Source organism: Crocodylus siamensis, chromosome 13 (assembly GCF_052110815.1).
Source record: "Crocodylus siamensis isolate JL-2025a chromosome 13, ASM5211081v1, whole genome shotgun sequence".
Classification (NCBI taxonomy): Eukaryota; Metazoa; Chordata; order Crocodylia; family Crocodylidae; genus Crocodylus; species Crocodylus siamensis.
The window spans coordinates 3,114,884-3,136,435 of NC_143407.1; the positions used below are offsets into that span (position 1 = coordinate 3,114,884).

General features: G+C 53.5%; 1 protein-coding gene across 1 annotated transcript in view; it reads left to right on the forward strand.

Annotated features, from left to right (window-relative positions):
* PLXNA2 (plexin A2) overlaps positions 1–20,314 on the forward strand; it is a 263,224-nt gene extending 242,910 nt beyond the window's left edge. Inside the window, exons 28-32 of the mRNA XM_090026679.1 lie at positions 7,511–7,701; positions 8,034–8,203; positions 10,424–10,636; positions 10,743–10,893; positions 11,974–20,314. Coding sequence (XP_089882805.1) covers positions 7,511–7,701; positions 8,034–8,203; positions 10,424–10,636; positions 10,743–10,893; positions 11,974–12,069 — 821 coding nt within the window. The 3' untranslated portion in view covers positions 12,070–20,314. The remainder of the gene's footprint in view (positions 1–7,510; positions 7,702–8,033; positions 8,204–10,423; positions 10,637–10,742; positions 10,894–11,973) is intronic.
* The last annotated feature ends 1,238 nt before the right edge of the window (positions 20,315–21,552 follow it).

The window sequence follows — 21,552 nt, forward strand, 5'->3', positions numbered from 1 at the left end:
CCCCGTTTATATAGGCAGCCAGAGTTTGAAAATGGCCGCCGCAGTCAAGCACCTGCTGGCTGCTTGGCTCAGCCCTTAAAGTGGCAGGCACCCACAGTGCCCTGCCACAGCCACCCAGGTTTCAAAGCTCATTCTGCAGTGGACACGGGTGCTCGTGCTTATGGGTTGGAGGCAGCATGGCACAAGACCTCAAAGATCTTGAGAAAGAAATGATTTATTACAGCAAAAGTCTACATTCTCTGGAAAGAGAGGATTGTGTCATCATAAGGCATTTTGGTGGTGGTTAAATGTACTGAAGAGTCTGGCAGCTATCCATATAGGAGAAAGTCTGTAGTTGGCTAAGGCCGTAGATCCTGGCAATGACTCTTTAAACTCGGGAATACTGGGGTACAAGTTGCCAGGGGCCTAGCAGGACTGCAGGGCCTTGTCCAGATAGCTTTGTTGGAAGACTAATTGCAAATACTGCCCTAAGCAGGAAAGCAAGGAAATGTATTCTCAGGGGAGTGCACAAACTCAGAAGAAGTGGCTGTCTCCTTTCCTCCCATAATTTGCAAAAGGGCAAATGTTGCAGCTCATCCGCTGGAACGGCGGACGTGTTCTTGAGGGAATGGACACTGCAACTATGTCAAGCTTCCCAGAGGGAAAACCCTCAGATCAGCAGTGTGTTTGACTGGAAACTCAGCTGGCAAACCCAGGCATGGAGGAGTGTGGCATCCTCTCACAACAGCTTGCTGTTCTCAGGGAGAAAGAAAACTGGTCACAAGGAGGGAAAGGAGGCAACCCCAAAAACAACAGATGAGATTAAAATTGGTTGAGGTTGGCGATGTGAATGCATCCTATCAGAAAGACACTATCTCAATGCATAAAAGATTCAGACTACTTCATTTATAACATGTCAACTTCTTTCTTTCTTTTCTTGTTCTGTCTGGATGGCCAGACTACCATTTAAGGCTCCTTTGGGATAAAAGAGAGAGCCGAGACAGGGCAGTTTTGTTCAGGGGTTAGTGTAACCACTGCTCTTGAGTCAAAAAAGTTGTAAAACATTATTAAGCTTCCTTATGAAACCAGAGGCTTGGAGCAATATCCTCCCCCTCAAACAGGGACATACATGAGTCTTTCCAGAAAAAAAGCAGCACGAAAGACCAGCAAAGCTAAGAGGGGAGGCAGCAAGAAAGCATCATGCAGGACTGGAAGCAAGACCTTGAGAAAAGGGGGAAGAGATTTAGCTGAAAGGAGGTTGAAGCTGCAAGCAAAGAACCCATCTCGTGGTGAGTTCCAGGAAACAGGACTTTCCATGGTCGTGGTCAGTAAACAGGCTGGCATCAAAGGAACACGCGGCTCCATGAACAATTTCTTTTCTTAGGCTGAAGAGATGACATCTGAGCTAACAGATTTCTGTAGCCTTGACGCTCCATGCGCTGATTCACTCGCCACGGCGCAGGGCATCGTTTGCATAGCTGGGTGCAAGCCTGAATAGAAGAACGTGCGGTCAGAAGTCATGGCTCTGGTGGTGCTGGGCCCTCATTTCAAAATACTCATAAATAATCAAATAATCAAAATAATCATGTGCCTCCACAGAGCACAGAAAGAAATCCCAAGCACCATGAATTTTAAGGTCTTTTGCTCTACAGCCCACTGACCCACAGACTGAGCGCTGATGGATCCAAGCTGCTTGTTTCAAATGTTTATTCCATGGGCTATCAGCTCAGAGCTCTGAAGAGCATCCAAGTGTTGTGCAGCCAAACAGCCTCGTAGATCCACACACCCTCACAAGGATCATCTGGCCACTAAAAGCACAAAATCCGGCCAGAGTCCAGTTCTACTTGTTCTCCAGGCAAAAGGACGACCCAGCTGGGGGGACGAGACACCAGTGCCTAGCGTCAACCACGCGCTCATCAGCATCAGACAAAACAAGCATTTGCAAGCTGCACCATCATGGCTGGAGTGAAGATAAATACTTCTAATTGTGCACACGACATGCAAATGAGCATTGCAGATTTACGTTGTCCGCTGTGTATCAGCACAGAGCCGGGTTTAAAAATAGAATTGCTAGATGCTTCCCTAGCCAATCCCCCCATCGCATTGGCTGGAGCGCTCCTGTTTATCTGAGCATTAGTCACGGCGGGACTTGGGCGAGTTACTCTCCTGCTGGCTGACACCAACCCAGACACAGCGGGGCTCACTGAAACGTGGCGGGACCCAACGCACGACCGGGCGGTGAATGTCAAGGGCTATCGGCTATACAGGAGGGACAGGACGGGGAGGGGGGGTGCTCTACATTAAGGAGGGATACGCATCCTCACCGGGTAGCACAGGGTCAGAGGGGGGCACACGGACGTGCTCTGGGTTAGGATACAAGGCAGTCGAGGGGAAAGAGACTTCACGGTGGGGGTCGACTACAGACCCCCCAACCACGGGGAAGAGCTAGACCAGGAATGCTTACGTCAGCTCACGGAGGTAGTCAGGTCAAAGGACGTGGTCATCATGGGGGACCTGAACTTCCCAGACATCTGCTGGGAAGAGCGGTCAGCCAGGTCTGACCGCTCACGTAGGTCCCTAGCCAGAGTGCAGGACCTCCATCGAACCCAGGAGGTGCACAGCCCCACCGGGGAGATGCCGTGCTGGACCTGGTGCTGGCCACGGGGCGATGACCGGGTGCGGGGGCTGTGGGTGCTCGACCCCCTGGGCGACAGCGATCATCGCTCACTGGGATTCACCATCCAGCACAAGGTGGCAAAGGCCGGCAGCAAGGCAGCGGCCCTGGATTCAGGAGGGCGGACTTCAATGAGCTAAGCAGGATAGTTGAAGAAGCACTGAGGTCCCGGAGGGGAGGGGAGCCGGGTGTCCAAGGACAGTGGTCGCTCCTTAAGGAGACGATCCTCCAAGCCCAAAGGGAGGTAATCCCAGCACAGATCAAAGGGGGCAGGAGGGCGCAAAAGCCCCCACGGCTCACCAAAAGCATCCGGGAATGTTTTCTAGCTAAAAGGGAGGCGCACACCCGATGGCAGGGAGGGGACATCCCCAGGGAGGACTACACTGAGGTTGCTCGGGGATGCGGGGGGCAGCCAGGAAGGCCAAGGCGGAGATGGGACTGGGACTAGCTTCCCAGATCAAGGACAAGAAGTCCTTCTTTAAATACATGGGAGGCAAAAAGAAGGCACCGGGTAACGTGGGGCCCCTGCAAGACACGCTAGGAAGTCTGGTCGTCACACCAGACGACAAAGCTAACCTATTTAACGACTTCTTTGCCTCCATTTTCCTGAGCAGGGACCAGATCAGCCCCCGCACCGGGCTCCCCTCAGGCCCCAGGGGAGGCGCACCCAGGCCAAGGGTCAGGGAGGATCTAGTCAGGGAACGTCTGGCAGGACTGGATGTATTTAAATCAGCTGGTTTAGACAATCTCCACCCCCGAGTGCTGAGGGAATTGGCTGCGGTCATTGCGGGACCCCTGGCACAGCTGTAGAAGCACTCGTGGTGCTTTGGTGTGGGGCCAGAGGACTGGAAGGGGGCCAATGTGGTTCCCATCTTCAGGAAACTATAGGCCCATTAGTCTTACCTCGGTCCTGGGCAAGCTTTTTGAGAGAGTTATCCTGGCCCATGTTCGCAAGGGGCCGGGGGGAGATGATGCTTGGGGGCAACCGACACGGATGCATTACCGGCAGGTCCTGTCAGACCAACCTGGCGGCCTTCTACGACCAGGTCACCAAACCCTCAGACGCAGGGGGAGCAGTGGACATGGTCTTCCTGGACTTTCGGAGGCCTTCAACACTGTCTCTCACCCCGTTCTCATTAAGAAACTGGGGGCTGTGGTGTCGACCCCACACACTCAGATGTGTCGCCAACCGGCTGGAGGGCCGCACCCAGAGAGCGGTGGTGGACGGGTCATGTCCGACCCGGAGGGACGTGAGCAGTGGGGTCCCCCAGGGCTCGGTCCTCAGGCCCGCACTGTTCAACATCTTCATCAGCGACTTGGGCATGGGGGTAAAAAGCACCTGTTCAAATTTGCTGATGACACTAAGATGTGGGGGACGTGGGCACACGGGAAGGGAGGAATAGGCTGCAATCGGACCTAGACAGGTTACAGGGGTGGGCGGATAAGAACAGGATGGGATTCAACACCGACAAGTGCCAGGTGCTGCACCTGGGGAGGAAGAGCCAGCACCATACCTACAGGCTGGGGGACTCCCTTCTCATCAGGGCAGAGGCAGAAAAGGATCTTGGAGTCATCATTGATGCCAAGGTGAACATGGGCCGGCAGTGTGGGGAGGCGGTCAGGAAGGCCAACCGCACCCTGTCCTGCATCCACAGATGCATCTCGAGCAGGTCCAGGGAGGTGATCCTCCCCCTTGATGCGGCACTGGTCAGGCCGCAGCTGGAGGACTGCGTCCAGTTCTGGGCGCCGCACTGCAGGAGGGATGTGGACAGCATGGAGAGGGTCCAGAGGAGGCCACTCGCATGGTCAGGGACAGCAGGGCAGGCCCTACGAGGAGAGGCGCCGGGAGCTGAACCTGTTCAGCCTCCACAAGAGAAGGCTGAGGGGGGATCTAGTGGCCTGTTACAAACTAGTCAGGGGGGATCAGCAGGCATTAGGGAAGTCACTGTTTCCCCGAGCAGGAGTGACCAGGAATAGTGGTCACAAGCTGGCAGAGGGGAGATTCAGACTAGACACCAGGAGGCGCGACTTCACGGTCAGGGCGGCTAGGGTCTGGGACCAACTTCCAAGAGAAGTGGTGCCGGCTCCTACCCCGGGGGGCTTTAAGAGGAGGCTGGATGAACACTGGTGAACAAGTTAAGGGGCTGTGACTTGGATGACTGCACAGTCCGGTGGGTGGAGAATTGGCCGGAGGGTCGCACCCAGAGAGTCGTGGTGGATGGGTCGGTTTCGACCTGGAGGGGTGTGGGCAGTGGGGTCCCGCAGGGCTCGGTCCTTGGACCGATACTCTTTAATGTCTTCATCAGCGACTTGGATGAGGGAGTGAAATGTACTCTGTCCAAGTTTGCAGATGACACTAAGCTATGGGGCGAAGTGGACACGCCGGAGGGCAGGGAGCAGCTGCAAGCAGACCTGGACAGGTTAGACAAGTGGGCAGAAAACAACAGAATGCAGTTCAACAAGGAGAAACGCAAAGTGCTGCATCTAGGGAGGAAAAATGTCCAGCACACCTACAGCCTAGGAAATGACCTGCTGGGTGGCACGGAAGTGGAAAGGGATCTTGGAGTCCTAGTGGACTCCAAGATGAACGTGAGTCGGCAGTGTGACGAAACCATCAGAAAAGCCAATGGCACTTTATCGTGCATCAGCAGATGCATGACAAATAGGTCCAAGGAGGTGATACTTCCCCTCTATCGGGCGCTGGTCAGACCGCAGCTGGAGTACTGCGTGCAATTCTGGGCGCCGCACTTCACGAAGGATGCGGATAACCTGGAGAGGGTCCAGAGAAGGGCCACTCGTATGGTTAAGGGCCTGCAGGCCAAGCCCTACGAGGAGAGATTAGAGAAACTGGACCTTTTCAGCCTCCGCAAGAGAAGGTTGAGAGGCGACCTGGTGGCTGCCTATAAGTTCGTCAGGGGGGCACAGAAGGGAATTGGTGAGTATCTATTCACCAAGGCGCCCCCGGGGGTTACAAGAAATAATGGCCACAAGCTAGAGGAGAGCAGATTTAGATTGGATATTAGGAGGAACTTCTTCACAGTTCGAGTGGCCAAAGTCTGGAACGGGCTCCCAAGGGAGGTGGTGCTCTCCCCTACCCTGGGGGTATTCAAGAGAAGGTTGGATGTGTATCTAGCTGGGGTAATGTAGGCCCAGCGCTCTTTCCTGCTTATGCAGGGGGTCGGACTCGATGATCTATTGAGGTCCCTTCCGACCCTAGCATCTATGACTCTATGAATCTATGAACCTTGCCGGGGTCGTTTGACCCCAGTACTCTTTTCCGCCATGGCAGGGGGTCGGACATGATGATCTGCTTAGGTCCCTTCCGACCCTACTGACTATGAAATGATGAGTTTTGTGGTGGTTTGTGCATTCCTCTCTGCTGATTGATGGTCACTCTTGCTGGGAAGGGCGAGTGGAGAATGGGAAGGCCAAGCTGGCCCCTGCGAAACAAGTACTTGCAGGAGGGCAAGAACAGAGTGGCCCCTGCACTCACTTGGGGGTCTCGCCAGGATGTTCTCCCCCCTGTCGAAGGCAGAAAGAACCAAGGCAGCACGTTTCCCAAGGGAACTAACCCACCTCTCACATCAGTCACCGGTTCCTGATGTGATGAATAATGAAGCAGCTTTTACGTGCTCCAAAGAAAGATGTATTTCTGCCTGCCAGGAAGGAGGTGGTGAAGGGTGCTGTGGGGGTGAAAGGCTGGGAACAGGGCAGGTATAAGCACAGCACTGCCCTGCTGCTTAACTCAATTACTGCTTAATTCCATCCTTTGTTAAACTTGACACCGGTCTCTAGAAGCAAATCACTGGCTTTAGAAATAACAGGGCTCCTGCCTCTATTTTGATTGCATCGGGCAGCTGCCCACGAGAGGCTCTGAGTATGAGCCTTAGGGCCCCCGCCTCGCAGACACTTCAAACAGGCTTCACTTCCAGCATGTAGCTAATCGCAGGGACTTCGTCAGGGTTGCACATCCGAGGACGCACTATTGACGAGTTAGGAGGAGTCCCCCAGTTCTGAGTAGGAAAGAAAAAAAGGCTGGTGGGAGCTCTGTGATCACAACAGACCTGGTTTATTGATCCTGTGGTTCTCCCACATGCTGTGCAGGTTGGAAGATCCTTCCTCCACCCATTCACCCACCCCTGCTGGGAGGCATTTCACTGTTTCCATTTCATTTTGACTTGCTGCACTCAAATGCATGGGCTGGCTATGCGGGAGGGGCAGTACACAGCTTTTCTGGGTAAATAATGATTAGCTGTGAGCTGTTGTCAGGAGCTGGGGCTCTCCAAAGTAGGAGTTACATTGAGGAAAGCACCTCAAATGCAATGGCTGCTTATGGAGCATGTTTTAAAAGTGCACCAAAAGCAATGGGTGCACTCAAAGGGGCAGGCACCCTTGCAGTCATCACCTAGCCATAGTTCCCTACCCCAGCAGGGGAGGGTTGAGGGAGCAGTGAATTTTGCATCCATTAAACTACAAGGCAGCAGCAGTGTCACGGTGAGCCGGTGGAATGGCATCAGCAGGGTCTTTTCCACAGAGGTTAGCGGTCACTTCAAGGCTTGGTTGGCCCAGAGGTACAGTCACATCTGCCCAGAGACACCCTTCTACCTGTCTCCTAAGTAGCCAGGCCCCTACCTTGCTCCTTTCCGAGGGAAAGCTGAGCTGCAGTTAACACCTTCTTCTTTCATTTCCTTTTGGCCAATGCCGCCTTTTGGTGGCATCTGCAGCAAAATCCATTTCATTGCCTTCCAGGTAATTCAGCCTGGAGGCTCTCGGTGCAAAGGGCTCCACGGAGGGCAGACAAAGAGGTGACAGCTCACTAATTTTGCCTATCGCTGGCTTCTCTTCCCATCTGCTCAGATTCCTCTTTCCGGTACACGGGCAGTCCCGACAGCCTCCGCTCTCGGGCACCCATGATCACCCCTGACCTGGAGAGCGGGGTGAAGGTCTGGCACTTGGTCAAAAACCACGACCACGGGGACCAAAAGGAAGGCGACCGAGGCAGCAAGATGGTGTCCGAGATCTACCTGACCAGGCTTCTAGCTACAAAGGTAAGCGCCACGCGCCCGGCAGCTGAATAGATCTGTCTGATGGGATGCATGGCATAGCCCCTGTGTAAAGGCCCACAGCTTGCAAATGAAGCCCCTTCACCCTTTGGTGAGCAGGTAAAATGAGCGTAGTGCAGCTGGGCACAGCAGTGGGGCACCGGGAACCTGGTCCCTGGATTGCGGTACAGCAGGAGCTCCTCCGCGGTGCAGCCGGACCTTCCTTTTAAGGGCTCGACCTTGCTTATTCCTCCAGGCTGTAGAGCTGTACCACTGTTACAGGCTAAGTACAGCCTGGTGTCCCCCTCCCCTCACCCTCTTGGTGCTGATCCCGGCAGGGTACGCTGCAGAAGTTTGTGGACGACTTGTTCGAGACCTTGTTCAGCACCGTGCACCGCGGCAGCGCGCTCCCGCTGGCCATCAAGTACATGTTCGACTTCCTGGATGAGCAAGCGGATAAGCACAGCATCCACGACACGGACGTGAGGCACACCTGGAAAAGTAACTGGTAGGGACACGGGAGCAGGGACAGACCCCCCCCAGCCCACTGTCATTCACACACTTGGCCCCTTGCCCTTGTCTGGGAGGCACAAGTCCTGCTCGTTTGCTTTCGTGGTGGTGGGAGTGGGGACTAGTGATTCTCCCCACCCGGCCGTGGTGAGGTGCAATGGAAGGAGGGGATTCAAAGCTCCCCCGGCAGGATGCTGGATCGGCTGTCCCCAAGAAGACTTCCAGCCTTTTGCTGTCCCAGTCATGCAGCTTTGGACCCCCAGGCAATGCTAGCGTTGCACTTGAGCCACGCTCCCGAGTCGGGAGCTGCCGTACCCCTGCCTTTCCAGTCCCAGGATCCCTGAGGGCTACGCGCGCTCGTGCTTTAGCCTTGGAAAGCCTCACGGAGCTGTTGCAACTCCATCCGGGTCTGCACAGATGCCTCCTGCGGTCTAACTCACAGCTCGCAGTCTCCACATGACTGACAGAGCCAAGCAGAGCTTAAACACAGCCGAGAGTTAAGCCAAGCGCTCCTTCCCTGTCTGCTCCATGCTCCGCACTAATCTCTTAAAATCGGGTCATTTTCTCGAGCATGAAGCATCCAGAAAACTGTTAACGGCTTCCGGTGGTTTCCCGAAGCTATTCTAGGGTAAGCGAAGATACAGCATGTGGGGTTTCATGGAGACCCTCCTCCCCCTTACCGTCCGGACAAGGGCATCTTCCATGTCATTCCCCTGCAAGGGGCTTTCGGTGCAAAAGGCTGCAGGGAGGCGCGGCAGACAGATGACAGCTCACTAACTTTGCCCATCGCCGGCTTCTCCTCCCTCCTGCTTTGATTCCTCATTCTGGTACGCGAGCAGCCCCAATAATTCCCAGATGCCTCCAGCTCCTCAGTGCCGGGGCCCCATTTGTCTGCCAGCAGTAGGTGGAGGCTGCATAGTGCAAGGCGCTGTACATGGAGAGAGATACAATGCAGGCCCCAAGGAGCTAACACCCAAATAGGCAAGACAAGCCTTGCTGACCACAGGTGGGGAAACACAGTTCAGTAACTTGAAGGGTCCAAGGCAGAGCAAGGAATTTAACTGATTCCCAGGCAGTGCCTTTAGCCATAAGCAGAGAGGCTGTTAAACGTATTAGTCTGAAGACAGCCGGAAGGCCAGGTAGGCACGCACCTCTATAGATGACCTATGTAAGAGGTGCACAGACAGCACCACAAAGCCAGCTTCTCCTCTGTATCAGGATTTGCGCTCTGGAGAAGGCAAGGGAGGTTTGCACCTTCAAGCCAGGCTGCCAAAAGGAACAGAAGTGGGGCTACCCGCCAGCCCTTCTGGGCATGGTAGCATCACGGGGGGGATGCCACTAATGCTCCAAGGTGGCAGCTCAGTTAGCAGCTGCTCCTTCCCAAATATTTCTGGCAACTCCTGGAAGGTTTCTGCCAGGGCGAGAGGGCTCGCTCCGAACCCGCGCAGCTGACACAAACTGCGGCTCGGATTCCACGTCCTCCAGACAACCGGTGTGATTATGGCTTTGCCTTGGCTGTGATTTTAGGATTAAAAGCTCTGTGGGTTAGACATTTCCCTCAGAGCTGGAAAAAAAGCTCAACACATGGGAGCTCCAGCAAGATTTTGTATTCCTCCCTTCTCTCCCCGCACCCCCCGTCCCCCTTCCCAATCCCTCGGGGCTTAAAAAGCCTCTAATCATCGCATCTGCAAAAGCTGGATTCCCCACCAAGGCGATGGGAAGCTAAAAACAATTTGCAGAGAGCTTTAGAGGAAGGAGTTATTAGGATAAAAATGCTGGAAGCCCGAACGAAAGCAGCACGTTGTAAGCTATGAAAGGAAACCGTGCCGAACAACAAAGGTTTCCCACTGCAGCTGTCGAACCTGAAGGACTGGGGCTGGGACTGACGGCTCCTGCCACCCCCTTGGCTCTGGCACCCTTTGCCAGTGCTCCACAGGACAGGGTGGGCAGGGGCCAGCCTGCAGGGAGCTGGGCCTGATGCAGGTAGCCGAGCCAAGGTCTGTCCCAAAGGCACCGGGAAGTCAGAGACAAACAGACCCCAGGCCCAGTTAGGGGTTTGGTAGCGAGGTTCGCCCAGTCCTACTCGCAGAGCCATTGCTTCTGCCTCGTGCACGCCAGGGTTGCAGAGCAAACGGGCACCTCACTTGCATGGGGAAGGGAAGCTGCCCTCCTGCCTCTCGGATCCGAGCTCGCTCTTTACTCCTGTGCTCTTCCTCAGCCTCCCGCTCCGGTTCTGGGTGAACGTCATCAAGAACCCCCAGTTTGTGTTCGACATCCACAAGGGCAGCATCACGGATGCCTGCCTCTCGGTCGTGGCCCAGACCTTCATGGACTCCTGCTCCACCTCTGAGCACCGCCTGGGCAAGGACTCCCCCTCCAACAAGCTGCTGTACGCCAAGGACATCCCCAGCTACAAGAGCTGGGTGGAGAGGTCAGCATCAGCGCGTGGCTGGGAGCCGCGGTGGCAGCAGCGTCTCGCCGTGCCCGTGGAGGGCCAGATCCTCCCTCTCCCTCACTCTTGCCTCACTCTTCCCCAGGTATTACGCCGACATTGCAAAGCTCCCGGCCATCAGCGACCAGGACATGAACGCTTACCTCGCGGAGCAGTCGCGCCTTCACGCCACGGAGTTCAACATGCTGAGCGCGCTGAACGAGATCTACTCCTACGTCAGCAAATACAGCGAAGAGGTGAGTGGGGTTTCTCTCTCGGGACCGGCCGAAGAGACAAGGGTCGGCAGACGGGGTGAGGACCGATGGAGGCAGAGTTCCCCTCTCTCCCCTCCAAGCCAACTGGGAAGTCAGCGGGGCTGAGGGTTTCTCTGTGGCTCCTTCCCACCCGCCCTTGTCTGTGCCTTGAGGGCCTGAAAGCCTGTCACTGTGTGGGTGATGCAGAATCCCAGACCTTTGGGACACCCATGCAGTCCAGCGCACTCCTTAACACGGTGGAAAACCTCCTGACCCAGCAAACCTCCTCGAAAACGCCTGTCTTCTGGGAACTGCCAGCACAGCCTGAGTCCCACTGCGCGGGGAAGCAGGCTTGCATTTGCAGAGAACTCCTGGCAGCATGGGCTCCTTTAATGAATGCATCACTTGAAACCAAGTTCTCACCATCTGTTCTCCCCCTGCATTTGCAGGGCGAGAAGAAGCTATTTTGCAATTACGTCCATTAAAAGGAAGGCTTTGGGCGTCTAATTGCACGTATGCATTGGCAGGACCGTGCCACGGCTATTTTCCGATTAGGGGTTCACATTTCAGAACTTGCACGTGGAATGAGACAGGCGAGAGGGAGTCGGAGACACCGGGGTGGGAATGGCGGCATCACGCTGGCGCTGTGCAGCAAAGGGGCTGACCAAGCGGCGTGGTGGCGGGATGGCACAGCCCTCGCCGCTGGCTTCCGTCTTTCATTATTTACATCTCTTTGGGGGAGAAGAGCTAAAGGGAGGGATTTACTGTATCAGGCCAGGCTCAGCTTCCAAGCGCTAAGTGCACCTGGACTAGGGAATGTGCCTTGAGCCTCCCAGTCCCTGGAGAAGGCTGGGCAAACCCAGACGGGCTCGGGCGTTTTGTTTCAGTCTCACCAGGATCATTAGCTCTTGCTACTCTGTTGCCCAAGGAGAGGAGTCAGCATACTGCACCTACCCTAGAAACTGCTGCTGCCTGTTGCCATCAACCCCCACTGGGCCACGAGCCCACCCACGAGTGTCTGTCTGTGTGTCTGCTCGACCTGTCCATCTCACGCTGATTTCTTTTCCTCTTGCTTTGTACCAGATCATCGGAGCCCTGGAGCAGGACGAGCAGGCGCGCAGGCAGCGCTTGGCATACAAAGTAGAGCAGCTCATTGGTGCCATGTCTATCGAGAGCTGAAGAAAGGACACGAGGCTCAACAAGAAGGGAATAGTCACTGCAAAGACTCTCGGGAACTAAGAGTAAGAACAAGCAGGGAAGGCACTGGACACCTATAAGTACTGAGACTTCCTCTGGTGGGAGCAGAGCTGAGCCCAGATACCTACTGAGTTCAAAATCACTTAGATTCCAGTTTGAGCAGACAGCTAGAAAGACAATGCATCCCCAAGCCAAATAGGGTCCAGATGGATCAACTCTTCAAGTCGTATGTATGGAAGAAGGAAGTCTGGAGGCCTCCATGACTGCTGCTTTGCATGAAAACCGTGTGATGTATATTAGGAAATCATAAAAACTTTATTTAAAGGGGGGTTTTTTTTAGAAAAAGAAAAAGAAAAAAAAAAGCAATTTAACAAAAACCACGGTGGCCACCGAGATACTTCTGCCAACCAAGTTCAGTTCCAAATCTTCTCTCTCTCTCTCTCTCTCTCTCTCTGTCTCATGTGAGGTTCCTGTAGTGTGTGGCTCAGCCATTCAGAGAACTGACTCTTATGCTAATAGGAAAGTTTGGAAAATCCCATTATTCCTCTTCCTGGGAACTTACAAAAATATGAGCACAAGTTTGCACCAAAACTTTTTACACAAAGGAAAATAACAGTTTAGCCGGAAAGAAAGCCAACAGCTGAGTAAATTATAGGCACCGGAAGGAACTTTACCCGAGTTGCAAAACCATCAGAGCATTCGACCTCTTTGTCTTGAAATCCAGCTTTATCTGTGTATTTATATAGTGTCGATATATCTATTTTTTTTAAATCCCACTTGCCGCTGAAGGAGGAAGGATCTGATTTTAAACTTTCCCCTCTTTTATTTCCATGCTGTTTCAACACAAAGCTCCAGCCAGGTGCCACCATTCAGCGGGATCTTTGTTTGCTTGACATTCGGGTTCCTAAGGAGTGTTCTGCCTTTTGTGGTGCGCAAAGCGAAGGAAGTCGCGTGCGGTTTAAACTGAAATTGGTGCATTGTAGGTTTCTGCAGGTGCAATTTGAGCTAAACCAATTGGCTGACCGTTCCCAGTCAAGCAGAGCTGGGCTGGAGCTTTCTTAGTCGCTTGGAGTGCTGGCCGGCTAGCGCTATTCTGTTCCAGCTGCAATGTGATTTCTTGCGGTTGAAACACACACACAAAAACCCAATGTTTACAGCAAGTGATACTTGAAAAGAGTAGACATAGTGAGATGATGTATTTATTGCTTTTCTGTTTAAGACTCTCTTACCCTTACAGACAAAATGAGGACAGAAGCCGTTTGCATTTTTCTCCCGGCATACGCAAGGTCACCCAAGGTCAAGCCTAAGACTTTTATTTCCATTTGAGGGAGGGGTAGAAGTTTCTGTGCTAGGCAAGAGAAAGCCGTAACCCACACAGTCCGAGTGCCAACTCCCGTTGTCGTCGTCGTCTTTGTCTCTGTGTCTCGTTCGGTAGGTTTGGTTTCTAGCGGCCAGAGCAGCCCATCTTCTTGTGGTCACTAAAAGACAAATGTATGTGAGTGTTATTCCTTTAAAAGAGACCAAAGCTTTCATGTCCTTTGAAGAGTGCCAAGAGGTAGATGGAATGCTGTAAATATTTCTCTCTGTAATAAATATTGATATTTGTGCAGGCTGCAGTGGGGAGGACAAGGTGATTAGACCTAATGGAAATAGAAGTATCGACCATGCGAGCCTTGGCGATTGCAGCAGAGTAGCTACGTGGGTCTGTCTAATGGAATCAAAACCCGATGGGAAAATGCCCAGCCGTAAGTTTCCCTGCAGAGAGGCTAGGAACAGCTCGGCTGTGAAGGGGCTGACCCCAGGCTAGCCGCTTCACCTGCGCGGTACTCTTTCCCCTGCTTCTGAAGCGGGGGGAGCGGTGTTTGGTGGGGTGAGAAGATTAGCAAAGGCTTGGCAATGTGAAGCGCTGGTCAAGGTCTGGCTGAAGCCAAAGGAGCATGGGTGCTTTGCCGTCTCACGCGTGCGGGTGCTGCGTGCTAGGTACTGTTATGACTTACGCAGGATCCGCTCCGCCGCAGGACTCCGGTAAAGCAACCGCATCCTCCCGAGAGCATTAGAAGGGCTGTGGGGAGGGAAAGGCCTCGTGTTACTGGGCCCACAGACTCACCCCCACCACGCTGGAAGGAGCTGAACCTACAGTGCAAAACCATTGGACTATACAGCCTTCTCGTCTTGAAATCCATCCTTGTCTGTGCATTTGCACAGCGCAGAAAGGGGAGTCAGTGGCTGCAGGTGTGGCTGAAGCTCGCCTGTACTTAAGCTCTCGTTAGTCCCCGCTCACAGCCTGCGCCGCAGTCCTGCACTGGGGTCCGACCGCCTGGGCCCCTGGGCTCGCAGAGCTGTGCCACGGTCGTCGGCCGTCGATGCCGGGGCAGGGCTGGGGTCTTAGCTTGCTGCCAGGGCAGAAGATACCACTTCGCAGCCAGCCACCACCCCCATCCCAGTGCTGCAGAAGGGAGCTGGGAGCTCTCCGGTCGCAGGCGGGCGGGTTCAGACTGGTGCTTTAAGTAGGCAGCGAGAGTCCCAGGAGTCTGAATGCAGACAGCAACAAGGAGGGAGGGAAAAGCATTCAGAGAAGTACTCAGGAAACTTGCTGTTTCAATTATCCTCCACTGAAAGCTGCACCGAGCCCACTCTCCTCTGGTAATCCACTTAGGTGAGTTTCTCTGGGCCCTATTAGTAGCTCGAAAGAAATACTAATGACCAACCTGGTGCCATAAGCCGTAGTTTTTGACATTCGCTGCAGCCTAAGCTTTGTAACTAGAAGGCTCCGATTGACTGAGACATGGGTACAAGAAGGGGATCTGTGGAGACCAGCACAGAGACAGGCTGCCTATCATCAGCGGGGTTTCCTTCCCAGGTTCCCTTACCTGCACCAGGAGTCTAATTACACAGACAGAACAGGGAGAATCTGCCAGGGCATCCTATTAAAGCCTGGCATCCCAACCCGAATAAATTCACCATCTAGTCATTAGAGCAGTTGCTAACTTGACCTGCCCTCTGTCGCTGACATTGCATAGAGGCAGATCTGTGATATGCCCCCAAAAGACTTCAGTTTCCCCAGGTTTTTGCTGTTGCTGTTCACAGCAATCCCGCACATGATCAGTGCTCACCTTTGTTCAGCCTTGCATTCTGGTCACAGCCATTGCGTCAAGTATTTCTTGCTCCCGGTTCGCTTTGCCTGCTTAACTGTTCTCCAGAGTCGCTTGGCATCATTTCTGCACCCTGATGGGAGAACTCCCATGCTCCTGCCAGGATCTGCTTAGGACCTTGTAGTCCAAATTCCTTCCTGTCAACTCATCGACCATCCCCTGTCTAACTAGGTTTAGGCCTGGAACAGCGGGCTTCTGCTAGGAGGCATCACGCACGCCTCGCCCGTCTCCCTGCCCAGCCGCCTTCTCCAGCGTGGGCTCCCTTTGCCCTGTTCTTCGGTCTAGTGAAGGCTGAAGTCCCTGCCTACAGCTCCCTGGAGCTGTGGGGATACATTGCAGATCCTAGATCTCTTGCTTGCTGTATAAAGGTCATTGCACAAGCCTCGGGGGTGGCACTATGCAGAGGGTGTCTTTACCAGCATGCAGCATCCACGTTGCGTGCTACAGCGCCCGAGGCCGGGTGTATTCATCAGTCATGCTTGGAAGCATAGAAGACAAGGGTTGAAGGGACCTCGGGAAGTCACATCTAGTCCAGCCCACTGGCCAAGCAGGACCCGCCCCAACTACGTCATCCCAACCAAGGCTTTGTCTACCCAGGTCTTCAAAATCTCCAAGGATGGAGATTTCACAACCTCTCTGGGTAACCTTTTTCAGTGTTTTACTACCCTCCTAGTGACAAGGTTTTTCCTAAGATCTAACCTAAACTTCCCTTGCTTCAACTTGCGCCCATTGCTCCTCATTCTGTCTGCCCCACTGAGACCAGCCCAGCTCCATCCTCTTTGCAACCCCCCGGCAGGGAGGTGAAGGCTGTTATTCAATCCCCCTCGGTCTCCTCTTCTCTACTTGTTTCACCCCTTAGCATCATTCTCCTCCTTTGCTGTCTGGAGGCTTGGAAAACAGCTGTGGGGCTCCTCATCCCACCAAGTGCAGAAGACTAGGGAAAAATCAAAATGCTTGCAGGGCTTGGATGTCACTGAGGAGGGAACGAGACATGTCTGATATGAAGGGTTGGTGAAAGGGGCAGCTGCACATGCTCGAGGAATGCTCCTAAGCACAAGGAGGGAAAGAGAGTATCTGGGATTCATTCCTGCGTGTACGCAAAGGCATCTGAGGAAAGGGGGAATGTGCCTGCCTCCTGGGAGCGTTAATTAGATTGCGGCATAGCATCCCAAGGGAAGCAGCTGAAGCCAAAGCGTTTGAATCGCTTGAAATGGGACCGGACGTAGTAAGGCAGCCAAGGGGGCAGGCTGCTGCAGGCAGGGGCAGGAGTGGCTGAAGTGTGACCGAGCAAGTCTCTTCAGCGCTCCTTTCTTTGGTTCTCCTGAATAATGGATGCTCGCAGGAAATTATGTGGCGAAGCTCTTGTGATCCGATGCCCAATTTACAGCCGACTTCTCAGTCCTCTGGGGCTGGCACTTCAGATCTCGGCACGGAGCGGTCCGCGTGCTGCAGGCAAGCCCCGCGCCAGGTTCGGTCGGCAGGGAGGCCCCGGGTTTGCCGCAGATGAAATGATTGCACATCTAGCTCTGCGCCTCCTTCCCCGCACCAGGCCGGGTGGGAGAAACGCGCCCAGGCGTTTTGATTCTCCGGTCGGCTTTGTTTCAGGTGTTTCGACATCAAAGCAGAAGACGTCATTTCTGGACTATCTGTGTCTGGTGCTGCTGTTTAAATAATTCCGTTTAATCTTCTGCACTTGAGCATTATCCAGAGCCATCAAAGCACCCACTCCAAGGGGTAGCAAGGTGCTAATCAAATGCTTCTCCACCTTGAAAGCCTTTTTTAAAACCCCCTATGCCGGAGTCCTAACTCCTAGCCAAGCTTGCCTCTGCCTGGACCTTGCTGCCTTTGCCCCACAGTGCTGTATCCCTCCAAGAAGCAGGCTGACATGGAGCTCAGATGGCCCACTCCTTCCCACAGGAGAGGCAGGGGAGGGGGTTGCCAGGTACAAAAAGCCGGGAGAGCTAAGGACAAAACCTCTGACGCCATCCTAGGTCCAGCTGGGCGGGGAACGGACTGTAGCTTAATTCATGAGGAACAAGCGTTATGAAAAACACCCCAGGGCCAGGCTGTGAAGGAGCAGAGCCGTGGAAAGGGGGACTGAGATGAGTCATGGACCTGAATCTGCGGATGCGGGAGGCCAGCCTTTCCCCAGGAAATCCCAGTGCCGGGTGATAAAACCCTTCGCCTCGCAGGTGTTCAATGCCTTTCCCCTGTGACAATCCCAACAGCCAGGCCACCCGTGTCCTCTTAAGAGGACATATGCCACTGCTGGTAAGGGTTTTATATGGAATTTACCCAAAAAAAGGAGCCTTTCCCTATTCCATCCGCCTCACGGGTTGTCTGCAACGTCCAGGCTGAGTAGGGGAGCCCCGCAGCAGGACCCGGCGGTTCGGTGTTTGTGCTCCGGGCTCTTGCGTGTAAATGCATAACGTGTACGAGTGCCCTACACGAGCACGAGTCCAGGCGTTCAGCTGGGGCTGCTGGGTGGGCGCCTCCCGCCTGGTGCCCGGTGTGGACGTGCACGCAGGGTCGGGTTTGCAGGGTTGCTAACCGCTCGTCGCTGCAAGGGAGTTGGAGGGAAGCTGGGTTGTGTGTCGCCCTTGGGCGTGTAACTCCACCTGGGGCAGAGCAGGGGCCGGAGAATTATTCCAGAAACATTTTTTTAAGCCTGTGCCTGTACTGTTTCCCATTAGCAGCTGCAGGGCAGTGTTTCTGGCTGTCACCGGCAGCTCTGTTTCATTTTCCAGGGCTGTCAGCATTTACCTGTCATGAGGACTTAGTTCACCAAACTGAATGAAACAAAAATAGATGGACTCGAACAAGCTGGGCCATCAGGGGGAAACCTCAGCAGTGACTGTGCTGCGCAGGAAAGACAAAAGGGTTCAGAAAAGGAGGACAAGCAACCAGCATCCGCGATGCATTTCAGGGCAGCACAGCTTCAGTCATCCTATTTCAGTAGTCCACGTGTACCATAAACCGTCAGCCAATAACGCGGAGCTGTGACGTTGTATATAGTGACTTGCTAGGTAGAGCTAGGTGAGCGGTCCGATCTGTTCTGTGAACGTGTCTTCAGTGAAACCTCCACGATGCCCCCTCCCCGCCCCGCTCCGCTTTGTCCCAGGTCTCTTGAGATCAGCAAGCGAGGGGCCAAAGGCCTTACGTGTGCGACACATACACAGCCGCCCAGGGCCAACGTGGCCAGGGCAGTCACGCTGTTGGAGACATTTCTTTTGGGATGAGCTGTTTGTTGAAGGAGCTGTTTGACTTAGAAATAGAAGCCCGTGGGGTGCGGTTCAGAGCCTGAGCACCCCAAACCGCAACACCGACGTGTCGCTCAGCCAGGCCAGTTCGAAGGGCAGGGTCTTAAAAACTGTGAAACCTTTGAACATACTTTTCTTCTCTTAGAAAGAGGAACAAAAGCAAAATATCTCTGCCCAGTTCCTAGCCAGCGAATGATGTATCCACCCAACCAGGAGGGAATACGATTCCCTCCTACCTCCACAAAGGCCCCCAATGTGAAAGAAAGTGCTTCATTTTATTCCCTTGCCTCTTCAAAAGCCCGTTCTCCAGGGCTCCTGGTCTAGTTTGAGGCAAAGTGAGAAGCCAGAAATCCTGGTAACGTGCTGAGCGCTTCTTCCAGACTCAGTTAAGGACAAGTGTGCAGTGCAAAGCTTTCTTGGTCTCTGTCCTACCCCTTTTGATCCCCTCCCTGGTTTACTGGTCCTGTTAGCAGCGAGCCAGCTTTGGAGACTGTCTCAAAGAGGGCCTGGGGGCAGGAGGGGAGCCCGGCTGTCCCCGGATCCGTCCTGGGTTTTGTGGCAGGCACAGAGCGTCCCACCACAGCAGCCGTGGGGGCAGCGCGAGCACGGGGGTGTCGTGTCCCGCCCCATGGGCAACCCACAGACTGGAGCAAATGGCTAAGCGAGCAGTTTCTCCCCTTGCCAGAGCAGCTGTGGCTGCCATAGCTGTCAGGATTTTGCACGAAATAAGTCAGGCCTTTGAATCCAGATGAGACGCCGTGTGTCCTGCCCATGTTGTTTATGCTGCAGTGTCCGTGTGTTTATCCCTGCTGGCTAAAAACGCCCATCTGCCGTCATGTGAGCTGCCCTCTCACCCCTTTGGGTGGAAGAAGTCCCCGTCCCAATCCCCATCTTCCCTCCTTGCCATTGGCAAAAGGCTCCAAAGATTGGCATAGCCCTCACCGCAGGGGCACGCGCCCAAACCCCGGCACCTGTCTCTGGAGCCTGCAAACTCACGGTGGTCACCTCCTGACCAGGCTTTCCCTTGCCATATCTGGCCCCTGTGCTGCATTTGGGCTGGGGAAACCTTGAATGCTGGTCCCCTCCTCTCCTGGCCAGAGCAGGCACGTGCCTGAATAGGGAGGCGTCAAAAAATGCAAGAGCCCCGGCCTGTAGTCCTTACTTCCGCCTCATTCTTGCTAGTACTCAGAATGAATCACAGCCAGCTCCATCCCCGCCGTACCGCGGAGAAAGTTCACTTGCTAGGGGCACCTTCTGCAGGGGACGGTCATGAAAAAGGGGGGATGTGAAGGTAGCAACCAAATTTAAAAAAATAAATAAAAAATGTGAGTTTTAAAGCAAAGATATGTGGGGTTCAAAGGGCTCTTTATTTATTTGACCCGTCCCTTACAAATTAAAGAAATGCCCGTCATAAGACCCCTTTTTTATTATTTTTATTTTTATTTTATTTTGGTTTTGGTGGGCTGGCAAGATACACTAAATCTGACTGTATACTTTGTCTGCACCACACAGCCCCAACCCTTTCCCGCCCCGTCCACCTGTCCCCGTGATACTTGACACACTGGAGTTCTGTATTATATTTTTTTTTTTTTTAAATGGTTGTCTGGTTTTTGTTGTTTTTACAAGTGTTGTGGGGAAAAAAATGTAAGAAAGTTTAAGTATTTAAAAGCGTTCCAAGGAGGAAAAAAAAGGGGGTTTTGTTATTATTCTAATATATTATTGTGTACCTATTGTAAATATGAAACACTCCTATTTTGCAAGCCAAGGACTCACTTTGTACTGTTGTTATATATAAATAAAGTTTACTGGTTTCAAAAAGAATCTGGAGTGGGCCCTTACTGCCTGGCGTGCGGTGCGTGCGGTTTATTGTGAATACTGGCGCGAAATATTTACTTGCTGCATCGCACCAGAAATAAATCAGTAGTAGGAGATCCAAAATAAAATATTTAATGTCCAATTTATTTTTACAGCCTACGGAGCCCTTGGCAGTCACAGGGCTGGACCAGAAGGTAAAACACTGCCCTCTAGCTCGCAAGCACCTGCACGACGACTTTGGTCGCTAATTAGGGAGTAGGAGAGAGATGTTTCTGGTAAGAAGTGAAAAGGAGCCAAACTCTTTTTCTCTTCACGCTGCTGGCAGTGGCTTGGGGAGGGCACCCCCCGGAGCAGCTGTCTGAAGGATTTGTCTGTCTTCAACTGTTTGCAGAACGACGCTGGGGCAGCGCATCTCGTGGAGCCGAACCACACAAGATAACTTTGCGTGGATGCTCTTCCAACGCAGAAGAAAAGGAACGGCGCGTAAGACCTAGCAAGTAAGCGCAGGCACCGCGGCGTGCATCTGAAGTCTGTCTGCTGTAACTCCCCGCGGCTGCTCTCCTCGAGAGGCAACAAGCAGCCCGCCAGGCACGTCACTCTTGAAAAGGTTTTCTCCCCTCTCCCCCTGCGCTTCAGGGTGCTCAAAGAGTGACAAAGTGGGAAGCAGGTAGGCTGGCTGATGAGATCGGGGACAGGGGGTCAGGACATCTGTGACCTGTTTGTAACTAGAGATGCACAAAGCTCTTGGGTCAGAGGTGATATCTTTTATTAGACCCACTAAATAGTAGCAAAAAAAAAACCCCCTTTCTTTGCTACTATTTAGTGGTTCTAATGAAAGCTATTGCCCCTGACCCAAGAGCTTTTTGGTCCTCTCTTTCTCAAACCAACATAGCTGCAAAATGAATCCTTGCTTGCATCTATGCACCTGCCTCACTGTGTCAGCTGAGCTCTTAGGTGCCTCAAGGCAGGGTCTCACCTGGTATAACTTGTCAGGGATCCTTTGACAGGATAATCCCCAGGCTCTGGCACTAACTCTTTGCACTTAGACTGGAGCCTGGTTTACCTTAACTGTTCATTTAGACACAGGCAGGCCTCTCATTTCTCCACTTACCTTTCCCCCTCTCTAGCACGAAGGGTAATAACACTTGGCCCCCGGTGTGCTGAGATCTTCCTGTGCTCGGTGGAAATGCATAGCCTTCTCTCCTCTCTCGGGTCCTGAAGCGCAGACAAGTGACTTA